At 38.9% G+C, this 13,000-nt stretch overlaps 1 protein-coding gene across 1 annotated transcript; it reads right to left on the bottom strand.

The window, feature by feature from the left end:
* Positions 1-1,290: 1,290 nt before the first annotated feature.
* Positions 1,291-10,762, bottom strand: LOC107702089 (midnolin-like). The gene is made up of 7 exons (XM_016504299.1): positions 10,185-10,762; positions 9,445-9,532; positions 9,144-9,206; positions 2,371-2,709; positions 1,659-1,749; positions 1,416-1,574; positions 1,291-1,376 (listed from the first exon to the last, which is right to left on the bottom strand). Exons 1-7 carry the CDS (start codon positions 10,400-10,402, stop codon positions 1,291-1,293), a joined length of 1,044 nt encoding a protein of 347 aa, XP_016359785.1. The 5' UTR covers positions 10,403-10,762.
* Between the last annotated feature and the right edge of the window lie 2,238 nt (positions 10,763-13,000).

Here is a 13,000-nt window from a genome sequence, read left to right as displayed (position 1 = left end):
ACGCTCTTCGGAAATCTACGGGTGACGTCACGGACACTACGTCCATGTTTTTATACAGTCTATGGTAGGCACCCATCAGAGGCCGCATTTTTATGATGTCATCATGTAGACTTCTTACAAAGTATTTTACAGTATTTTAAAACTACAAAAATACAAAACACTAAAGTATTTTGATACAAAATACGAAGCCATTTTCATCAACCCTATCAAATACAAATTACAAAATACTATTTTGTATTTGAAATACGTATTTGAAATACATGTATCATAAATACTGCCCATCCCTGCCTACAATGATAAAAATCCACCCACTCCTCATTTTTTAATTCCCTTTAAACCAAGTCAGTTTCAGTAGGCCTGCCGTTTTGATTCTCATGCAGTGTGATGTCACATTGTTTAGGCCCCACCCATAGTGCTTTAGTAGTTTTTGTTTTTAATGTGTTTATTTGTATGAAACAATATTAATTTTCCTGTTTTTCTCTGTGAAGCCGCTTTGAAACAATCTGTATTGCATGTGACATGATTATCATTTTTATTAATATTAAGAATTTTAAAAATAATAATCACAGTTAATAAACATTCTTCTAGTTCATCAGCGTAATGGTTTACAGATGCATGAGTGTATAATTTCTTCATAGCGTCTTGTCCAATCAGATTCAGAGGTGTGTTTGAGCTTTGATGAAGCAGTGTGTGTTTGTATTAAATCTGATCTGATGCTGAATGTTACAGATCGAGACACAAATGACCAAACACACACAGAGCAATGAATCGGAGAAAATGAGAAGTGTGTAAAGTTAGAAAAAACTCTCGAGTCAGAATATGACTTCCCCTTCCTGTGTGTGCATATAGATCTCTCTGCAGCAACTCAATGAATTGCTGCCAGGAAAACACACACTCACACACACACACACACACACACACACAAACACACACACGGAATCACACACTCACACACACACACACGGAATCACACACTCACACACACACACACACACACACACACGGAATCACACACTCACACGGAATCACACACTCACACACACACTCAGGTTTGTTTTTGTGAAAAGTGGGGACATCCCATTGATTTATAAGCGTTTTGAAAAGTGGGGACATGGGGTAATGTCCTGAAAAGTCACCTTCTCCTTGTAATACCTATGTCATACCTTTGTCATTATACAAATTTATGTCCTCATTTGTCACAAAAACGCAAGCACACATGCACACACACACTCAATCACACACACGGAATCACACACACACACACACACACAGAATCTCTCACACTCACTCTCACACACACTCACCGGAGGGCCTGCACAGGTGTGCATGCGGCTGTGGCTGTGGCTGCGGCCGGTCTGAGGTCGGCGAGGGTGGAGGTGTGCGTGTGTCTGAGGTAGGTGAGGGTGGAGGTGTGTGTGTGTGTGAGGTCGGAGGGCAGCGGAGGTGCGTCAGCGTCGGAGGAGATCTCTGGTAAAGCCGTGTGGCGCTCAGGAGGTCGTTGAGGATCTGCAGAATGGTGCTGACGTCACGGCGACGATCCCCGCTGCTGTCCTGACAGGTGGGGTGTAGAGTACCTGAGGTCAGAGGGCAGAGGTCAGCGTGAGGTCGAGACCAGACGCTTGTTATGCTGTAATTCTCCTGATGAAGCCACGCTTTACCTGAGAAGGTTCCTGAGAAAACTCCCGGCGAATGATTGACCAGGCTCTCGATGACGGCGCCGGGTTTGCATCGCTGTCTGCTGCCTTCAGCCTGAAATTCATTATCATTAAATCATGAATAATCGTTAATATATTATTATAGTTTTTGTTAATATTTTAAATCAGATTTTTAATTGTTTTCATTTAAATTTTAGTTAAAGGTTTAGTAATTCTGATTAGATTTTTTTTAAATGCCTAATTTTTATGTTTGTTTATTTAGTTTTAGTTATTTTAGCATTTAAGCGTTATTTTAGTGCCAAGTATTTTAGTACATCAAGATAAACTTGTTGCCTTGGCAACTAGCAGAAATAAAAGTTTTTGATATATTTTATTTCAGTTAAGGTTTATTTCATTTCAAGTAGCTAACATTTTTTAATGTTTTTAATTTTAGTTTAAGTTTTAGTGATGATAACCCATAAAAATAATGGAATAAGAAATATTGAAAATATATTGAAATTTCTTATAAATATAATTTTTTAGTGCTGTTTCTATACTTGTGAGAATGTGTATTTAAACATTTATTGCTAATCCACTGTAACACATTACTGCTGCCTATTTAAGGCCAATATTTTTGCATTATAAAACAAATTTTGCATTATAAAATAAATACAATAAAAGATGAATCAAACAGTTTGACAGGAAAGACTGGAGCAGCTCTACAGTCGTGTCTTACCTGAATGCAAGGCGGAGCAGGGGCGGGGCTTTGAGTGCTGTGGGTGTGGCAAACATGCTGTGAGTGAAGAGCAGGGGCAGGGCTTTGAGTGCTGTGGGCGTGGCAATCCTGAGATGAGGGCGGGGCAGAGAAGACGTCCTGTTCCCGCTGCTGTGAGTCTGAGGGGTTTCCACTGCTGACGGCCCCTGTATGCATCTGGTTGGGGCCCGTAGGACCCCTGGAAATGGACGGCTGTCCTCCAGACGCCTGAGCTGCCAACTGGAGCTGCACAAACATCATGTGATCGCCCACACGCAGGGCAAGGGTCAGCGGGGACCGTCCCGACAGGAAGTCACTGACCTGCACACAAAACAAGATAATTAACAGACGTTAATGAGACTTGCATGTTTAATTTAGTAGCACGTCATCTTCTGACTCTGACAATCAAACGGGTACCGACATCACTGCAAAAATCATTCTTATTACTTATGCATTAACTAGAGAAGCAAAATTAAATCAGACAAGATGTCTAGTTTTCTGAGAAATTTAATAAAGTGAGTTTATGCTTAAAACAAGAACAAATACCTGCCAATGGGGACAGAAAAATAAACTTAATTCAAAGGGAAAACAAGATAATTTTTCTGATTCCATTTTCTCAGAAAACAAAAATCTCCAGTAAATGTATCTTGATTTAAGGATGTTTAGATATTTATACTGGACAACAAGACAAAAATAATACTGGGCTATGTTTATTTTTCTGACCCCATTTGCAGATATTTTTATATTAATTTTAATTTAATTTTATGACATCTTATGTCATCGCGCATCAACTCAATGTAACTAAATTAAAAAAAAAGCTTAGATATTGGTATTTGGACAACAAGACAAAAATAATACTGGGCTATGTTTATTTTTCTGACCCCATTTGCAGATATTTTTATATTAATTTTAATTTCATTTTATGACATCTTATGTCATCGCGCATCAACTCAATGTAACTAAATAAAAAAAAAAGCTTAGATATTGGTATTGGAAAAACTAAAAAATAAAGAATAAGAACATCAGTTTTGCAGAACCGCCTCCTGATATTAAATACACCTCAAACTGGAATAATGAGATCACGACTGAAACTGGGATAAAAAGCCTGTTTCGATATCCATTCGCTTCTCTTTTGTCTGTGAACCTGTGAATGCACACAATCAAAATAAACAAGGGTACAAAAGTGTAACGCACTGATGCAAAATTGTAAGATTAAGAGTCACAAGCCGGGTTTCCATCCAAAGACGCGAATTTAACTTGTGCGCAAAATTGGAATATCGCATAAAACATTTGCGAATAAGAATCCAACGAGTCAAAGAGAACAAAATCATCACTTCCTGATAAACTGGCACTAAATATCACTAAGACAAGTAGGAGAAGCCACTGAATATATTAATTTTCATATTTTATAAATTACTTGTGGCTCAGAGCGAGCAGCCAAACAATAAATGCGTTCATTGCATTGGATGTAGAGCACTAGCAAACCAGAGAAACCAACATCCCAGACTCTGAGGTTTCACATGCATCGCCCAAACCACATTCCTGTGTTTGCTAAACTTTCTGTAATTTATTAGTCTGTATATAATACAGCATGCGGTGTGTGCCATGCCTCATCTTATTCGTTTTTGTTAATAAACGTTTTGTAAGCTAGTTTGTCATTGTATCCTACCGTTTTATTGTTGTTGTGCTCTTAAATTAAGAATAACAATGAATCCATATTTTGTTTTAGTCTTAAAAAGTGAAAGGTGTGTAGATGTATGCAAGCAAAACAGACAATTATCTTTTCTCGTAAAATCTCGTGATCGCGAATTCGAAAGTGAAAGCATCCGAAGCCCGGCTTATAACACGGCAAAAGAGGAACTCCCGTTCACAAAATCAAATCACAAATACTGATGAAAATGAACGGGTTGAATGTTAACCACTTTCATTTCCATATAACTATAAACTATGATAAAAGTACGTCAGCATGCATTGATTAATCCCATGTTGTAGCGCCAAAAAATAAAAAATAAAATATTGCGACCAAATCATGTGCTCGTGCGACCAGCTGAGAAAGTCAGTCGCAAAAGAGCGAGCAGTGATAAGAATGAGTGTGGAGCCCTGCAGGGTCCGGTGTTGTGTGCTGGGCTCGGGAACTGAAGTGGGCCTGTGTGACGCTTCAGCCTCTGATATCAGTCACCGGAGTGGGTGAAGACCAGCAGCACAGCAGTCTGGGAAACTTCATTCTCAGAAACTGTGGGCTGGTACTTTGCAAAGCAGTGCAACACAACTGATGCGTCACAACAAACCAACAAGCAGAGAACGCCACACATCGCAGTATGCATTCATCCGTTCACATACTTTAACACGAACAACACTTCTACAGCATGCGGACTGTAGTTAATGTTCATCTCAACATTTACTACTACATTTGTAAAATCTAAAGTTGTATTTGTTACCATTAGTTCATGCATTGAGAAGTAACATGAACCAGGGTTATTATAGTTAACAAAAACCATTATAATATATTATAATATATTAATATAATATACACGTGTGTGTGTGTGTGTGTGTGTGTATATATGCACACACACACACACACACGTTACTATTTTTTTTATATATCTCAGCTATTTTAATCGAACACAAAGATCTCTCATTTTCATTTACTTTAATCTGATGTACTAAAATAAGTAAAACTGAAATAAAAATAATAAACTATTGACATTTACAAAAAAACAAAAACGCAACAAAATTACTAAAACTTAAACTTGAATAAAACCATTAAATATTAAAATTTATTTAAAATAACAAAAACTAATAACAAATTGACATGAACATAAGCATTTTTAAATAACATTAAGAAAGGTTAATAAATGCTGTAAGATATTTACATTTTGTCATTTAGTCATTTAGCAGACACTTTTATCCAAAGCGACTTACAAATGAAGACAATAGAAGCAATCAAAACCAGCAAAAGAGCAATGATACACAAGTGCTGTAACAAGTCTCAGTTAGCTTTTAGCTCATAGCTAATCAGATATGCTGATTGTTAGTTAATGAATTGATGACGCTCTTGTAAAGAGTGACTAATGCAAATAATAAACCATATATTGGTGCATAGACTAAAATAAACATCTTTTAAAGACTTAACTTCTAAAAAGGAAGATATGTTTTTTTGTTTGACTGTCACTGCTTCATAAATGAATATCCTGCAGTAAAGCCCTTAGAGAAGCTCTGTAGTAAAGTCTTCAGACTAGAGGAGGTGGACTGTGACGTGAATCCGGACGGATCACAGATCGCCTGCGCAGTGAACACTGAACAACGGTTTGGAAATCAGCAAACGAGGAGGAAACACCCAACCCTTGATTACAAGAAGCTCTGAGTGTGGCGTCACGTCATCACGTCTCACAGCACCAGCCTGAGGAGTCCGGTTTAGAGTGGTTTACTGTACATCAGAGCGGCTGGTATGCAGATGAGTGAGCGAGATACGAGCGACTTCACAAAACCCCCAAACTAACACACTCCTGACTCACAGAAGCGCCTTGGGTGATTCTGCCCCTCAGCAGACGCAGAGTCAGAGCGAGAAACAGCAAACAACGAGGCTCTGCTTCTCAGAACATCACAGCCTCATTTAAAGAGATCTTCCTGCTTCTGATCGCACTTAACCGGTTACGGTTCTTATAACTGGGCCCAACAAAACTAACAACTATTACTTAATCCCTTCAATGTCTTTTCAAACAAAACATTAAATGAAATTTTATGATATGGGGGGAAAAAAATCTTGTTTTAAACAAAATTAAGTGTCAATTTTCCGAAATTGAGATGTATGCATCATCTGAAAGCTGAATAAATAAGCTTTCCATTGATGTGTGGTTTGTTAGAATCGGACAATATTTGGCTGAGATACAATATTTGAAAATCTGGAATCTGAGGGAGCAAAAAAATCTAAATATTGAGAAAATCATCTTTAAAGTTGTTCAAATGAAGTTCTTAGCAATGCATATTACTAATCAAACATTAAGTTTTGATATATTTACAGTAGGACATTTACAAAATATCTTCATGGAACATGATCTTTACTTAATATCCTAATGATTTTTGGCATAAAAGAAAAATCTATCATTTTGACCCATACAATGTATTGTTATTGCTACAAATATACCTGTGCTGCTTAAGACTGCTTTTGTGCTGCAGGGTCACATATATCTTGATTTAAGAATGGTCAGATATTTGTACTGGAAAAACCATAAATACTGAGTTTTTGCAGTGCAGTGCTCATTTTTTACACTGCAACAAATCCAAGCACTATTATGACAAATTAGTAAAGTCAAATGAAGCCAAATGAGTAATTAAATGCCGGTTTTTTTTCCAGAAATGTTGCCAGCTTGCAATAAGAACCTTGGAGTTCACTCTTGAAAATAAAGGTGCCATTGAAGAACCATTTTTGATTTCCCAAAAAACCTTTCGGTAAACAGCTCTAACCATATTTTTCTTAGTGTGAAGAATATTTTAATAATCTTTTCCATAAAGAACCTTTTGTGCATTTGAAAGATTCCAGGGACCAGTTGTTCAAAAGTAATCTGATCAGATTGGATATAATCTTGAAAATAGGTTGTTACAAAAAAATAATAATAATAAGTTTCTGAATTCAGATTAGATCACAAAATCCGATCTTGGTTTTGATCTGGATTGAATCCTCAGTTTGTGTTGTTCAAAACGTTTTTGTAAGATTGGGATACTTTATTATTCTGATCCCAGAAGAAGGGTGGATTTCAGGAACAAAAATGTAATAAAACTGGTCGAAATACAAAAATATTATAGTTAAAGTTGTTGTTTTTTTATCACTGATTGTAAACTACATTGGCACTATCATCAGAGATGGAGCAGTCAGAAGTAGTTGCAATGCAAAACATTGGTATTTGTTTCCATCACTTTTAGGCGCTCCATAGAGCACTAGTAATCCAGATTTGTAAATCTGAAAAAGTGTGTATCTGCATCAGGGTGCAAATCCAATTTTGCTTTGAAAAACCAGCACTAAAGTAAGATGGGTTACCTGATCCTGGATCGCAAAACATGGGATTTCCAAATCCAGATCATTCTGATCCAGACTAAACGTTTTGAACAACTGGCCCCAGGATGTTAAAGGTTCTCAGTAATAACATAAAGCAGATGCTTTCAGGTGGCATTTTCCCTCGAACAACCGAAAAACCCCACATATCCCACGGCGGAGACTGTCGGTAAACATATTCCTCATCCTCCCCGATAGCTGCCACATTCTGCATCTGAGGTTAACGAACATCGAGCTCCAGAGATCAATGCTGAAGTGGCTAGGAGAGCATCTTCTGTCTGAAGCGCTATTGATCCGCAGGTCTGCTCCCTCACGCACAGAGATATTAAGAGCAAATGATTTCCAATCACGCTGAAGGGAACGGTCAGAGATGCCCTCGACAGCAAGACGAGACTGGAGGATCCTTACAATCACCGTGAGTGATAAACAGACCGGTTTCCTACCACAGGACCTGGATGAAAACCATGAGGATGGAGCAAACTAAGCAGATATTAATGTTGGCATGGAAGCTGCAAATTAATTCACTGCTGTATTGTGATGTACAGGTTACAGCAACTTGATTAAAGGGGTCATATGATGCGATAACCTGTACATCGAGGAGAAACAATAATGTACAGTATGTGGAAAATAATGTGTTTTTTGAAACCGCATAAACACATTTCATTACACCAAATACACAAAATAATGTTCTTTTTAGCAGCATCATATGACCCCTTTAAAGGTTTCAAAGTAAACAACAATATTGATATTGTATAATATGCATTAAGACGGTCTGTTTTCAATGATGAGCGTGTGCTGATCTTACAGTGAACAGTTACAACGTCTAACGCTCTTCATGTGAGACCTGCTTCATTCAGAAAATACCAGACGGAGAAAAACACGCTCAAACCTGACAAAAACAAACTTCCTGAAGCCCCCTCCCACACACACACACACACACACACACACACACACACACACACAGAAGGTGGTCTAGACACAGACAGGTTGAGCGTCAGGCCGTTCTAACACATTTCACAGGAGGATTTCCAGGTTAAAAATACCTGCAGCATCACCAACCACATCTAACAGCAGATAACCGAGTTTCATGAGATTCAGAGCCGCTTATAATAAGAGCCTGCCATGTGTCTGTTCTTGGAAATCATCTATCATTCTTCAGTCTAACCACACACACACACACACACAGCTCAGCATTGCCAAAATGACGCACAGACCCGCTGATGGGGCGGAGCACACACACACACACACACACACATACAAAGAAATATATGCACATGTGGTTTCACATATGTAGGTGTCACATGCAGGGGCTAAAACTTAAAAATAGAAATGTTTCTGCTTATCTAATGTAGTTCACGTAAGTTAATGATCTGTTAAACTTCAAATGTCACTTTTATAGCGAGTGTCAGAAAACGGGCTCGTCGCCAAAAGAGCAGCTGTTTGATTTGCTTACACGCAAACCCTTCATAACATTGAAGAACATTCATGAAAAGCGCCGACCCGTTACTGCCGTTTACCCAGAATCCCCCACTGCTCATTCTGAACGAGTGCGTGTGTATTTGTTCACACGTGTGGGCGTCTTTCACTGGTTATATTCAGCTGCTGGTGGGAAACGCACACTCATTAGAATAGTGATTGTGCGAGTTCTTGTGAATGAGCGTGTTCTGGTAGAAGTGGAAGTGTGCGACCGCAGCGAGAGCTTCACCTGAGCGTCTGAGAGAGTCTCCAGCGCCTGCAGGACCGACTGCTCCGAGCGGCACGACTGCGACTGCAAACACACAACATCACAAACTCAACAGATGCACTCCAATGCATGCATGAGATCTTAAAAACAGAGATGCAAACAGTATCTAAGCAAATCTCATAGATGACCTATTTTGATCTGAAAAAAGTGAGTTGTCACTGAAAGGTGAGGAGCTTACATCTATGATAAACACAGCCAAAGCATTTAGTTTAGGCCTTTAAATGTATAAACCTGTGATTTCTGAGAAGGAAGAGTTTTATACCATCAGTCCGGCTTCAACCGTGGGCACCAGCGTGAGTCTGCTCCCGTCAGCCACACCGAAATCCAGCAGCTTTCCCGAGTTTAACCTCCTGCGGACGAAGAACACAGTCACGGATGATTCCCATCATGCACTTCTCCACAACTGACAGATAGATCAGGACATTCATGAGATGGTTTCTTTGCTTTTCTGAACAAACATCGCTGTGATCTGAACAAGTCTCCAAACACAGAATAACTTAACTGTCCTTTAAGATCACAAAACTTGAGTTTAAGCTTAAAACAAAAACATGCAGATCTGCAAATGGGCTTAAAATTCAACTTAATTTAAAAGGAAAACCAGTTTTATTCCCCATACACAGATGCTTGCTCTTGTTTTAAGCATGAACTCACTTTTGTTCAGTTTCTCAGACTTCATATCTCCATTTTGCATCTCAAATTATGTGCCCTGGGAAAACATATTTTGCAGTGCATGCAACATTTAAGAATGAAAGACTTTTAAAGCCTTAATTTGTGGAGAGACGAATCAAAATGCTTTTTAAGACCTGCAGAAACCTGTAACATTCACCTCCAAAACCAGTTTAAAAACCTCGCAGGAATGTACATTTTCCTCTAGTTAGACATCAGCCCTGGTGTTCTGATCTAGATTACTCAACGAGCCAAAGGAAGCAACCAAACGAACCGATTCAGAACCGACTCCGAATCAAGAGCAGCGGAGTTTGACCGGATCCCGGACTGACTCACGTGTCTCGGTGCAGCAGCAGCAGTCGCTCCCTCGGAACCCGGAGTTTCTCGGACAGTCTCCGGTTGAGCCCCTCCACGGTCTCCTCCAGAGGAACGGACAGCTCGAAGCGGCTCCCGGTGGTGGAGCTGATCGATACGCTCATGGACGCGTCGCCGCGGAGGAGCTCCTCACACCGGGACCGCGATCCGTGACTCCTCGCCTCGGTGTTCCGCTCCATCCGAGAACCCCGTGATCTGTGAACCGAGCGGGTGACGGTGTGTGGCGAACGGTTCTCCTGCTCACCGTAAATACGTAATATTCCGGTGAAATATCCGCGGTGTTCGGTTCGGTTTTTCTGAGGTAAATAACGCTGCTACAATAACGGCCGCCGATCCGCACAGAAACGCGCCAAAATATCAATATTAGCAGGCCATTAGGATCCGAATGTACATTTATTACTAATGTTATTATTATTAATTTTTTTTTTTTTTTAATGCCCGTTATTTAGCTCGTAACGCAGCTCTATTCTATAAACCGATTGCTCGGTGTTCTGTGCAGCGCAGCTGCTGCGTCTACATTTGTTACGAAGCTCAGCCGAAAGATCCCGCCCACCGCCACAAACAACCAATGGCGTTAAAGGATACGCTTACCTTCGTCGTGTCAGCCAATCAGCTGTCCGCTCGTAACAGCCACATGCACGCAGGCTCCGCCCACCCACCCTGTCCTCTGTGATAATAGTTGACGTGACCAATCAGAGAAGCGCAGAGAGAACGGCCACGCCCCTTCCCGCTGTGCATTCATAACAGCTGAGAGTAAAACATTTCAGTAAAACATTTTAATCTTGGATTTTAACACCGGCTTTCCAGTAATGACAACATAATAAAATTATTACGTATTTTTTTATTTTATTTTACATTTCACATTTAGTTATTTAGACGCTTTTATCCAAAGCGACTTGCAAATGATGACAATAGAAGTAATCAGAACCAACAAAAGAGCAATACATGTATATTACATATGTATGTATATATATACACACACACACACACACACATATATATATATATACAGGATTATGAATGGATTATGAAAGTAATGTATTGATTTATTTTGCATTTAATCTGAAAAAACACCTCTTTTTAAATTTAAACGACTTTAATGATTTAAATGAATGTTTATAAATGAGGAAAATATTTTTGATGTCTTTTGGCTTTGTTTTTTATATTTATGTTATCTGGATGATGGATATACAGTGTGGGCTCAGTTCTGTGAAGGAGGGGATGTTGCTATGAACCCATGAATCATTCCTGATGGTCTGTCAGCGAGGCTGTGATGGGTTCGAGTGTTTTCATCTCTGAGCACAGTCCGCGTGAGCTCTGATGAATCAGGACGGCCTAGTGTCCATCATCATCATCATCATCACTCAACACATCACACGCTCACTTCCTGCTTTTCCCAGGAATTTGTGATGGTTTGCTGAAGTTATGGATCACTTCATATCTGAGTGTGTGTGATGTTGTGGGAGGAGGAATGTCGAGTGAGATTCCCAGCCCTGTCCCTGAAACAGAACATTCCGATCCCGTGATGCGTGCTGTTTTATGCTTGGTTACAGTAATACGGGTTAGTCACGGGTTTGTCAGTCTGGGTCGAGATGAGCAGGAAACACGTTCTTCATCAGTCACACTCACTACAGAGACTTCAACCCAATTTTAGTGCTGAAGAATGTTGTGCTAAAATTCCCATTAAGCAATGAAAAGATGTTAAGAATGTTAAGGGAACATTCCATTTGAAATGTTCTAACGTTATGGGAATGTTACTTTTTTAAATCTTCAAAGAACGTTCTAAAACAAGTAACATTTAAAAACTGTTACAGGAATGTCCAACTAAAACGTTTCAAAATTAAAAGGTTCTATCAACAATACATAAACAACATTTTGTGTGAAACATTATTGAAGCCAAATGAACATTCTACTGGAAGAATGTTTGTTCATAACTCTGTTCTAGAACATTCTGAAGGATGAAAGTCATTCACTCAGCAGCATCACTTCATCTCAGACCCGTCTGCTGTTATCTGAGGAACACGAGCTGACCGTCATGAACTCTTTACAGTAGAGTACAGTTCAGTCACATACAGTCAAAAAATCTACTTTTCATTTCAGTCTTCCTATAAATGTCTTTTCACATTTATTTTAATGTTGTAATGAAACAGTTGTGCTGCTGAATATTTTTGCGGAAACCGTGATGCATTTTATTTTTCAGGATTCACAGATGAAAATGCAGAAGAACAGCATTTATCTAAAATAGAAATCTTTTGTAACTGTCATTTTAATGCTATTTCAGTCTTTATACTTGTACATTTCACGCTATTTCAGTTACTTGCCTTTTCTTTGTACTTATTTGTTATTTTATTTGTTTATGATTAATAATTATTGAATGTAATAAAGTAAATCCTACAACTTTTTTTTTCAGACTGCACTGTAACACATTTTTTGGAGGTCAAAACTCAAGATTTCATATTGATTTGCTGCACTGAAAAATGTTCTTTTATTGGTGTTTTGTCCTTTTTGGAGCTCAATAGTCATAGTCAGATATTCACTTGAAGTGTCTCGGAGACACAGTTCTTCTGGATTGAGTCTGTCTCAGTTTGTTCTGTTTCTTCATGTGACTCCAGACAGACTGATGATGATCAGATCAGATCTCTGTGTGCAGCACTAACATATATCTCACTGCATTATTACAATTAATGACAAAAACTGATATTTCCTACTGACACACTCCAGCAGAAGATAGACATAACTGACTTAAAACCATTTTTAGCTGCTGAGAATACTAGTGT

This window comes from Sinocyclocheilus anshuiensis, unplaced genomic scaffold (assembly GCF_001515605.1).
Source record: "Sinocyclocheilus anshuiensis isolate Anshui unplaced genomic scaffold, SAMN03320099.WGS_v1.1 scaffold1825, whole genome shotgun sequence".
NCBI classification, from domain to species: domain Eukaryota; kingdom Metazoa; phylum Chordata; class Actinopteri; order Cypriniformes; family Cyprinidae; genus Sinocyclocheilus; species Sinocyclocheilus anshuiensis.
This window is presented reverse-complemented; position numbering and strand designations above follow the sequence as displayed.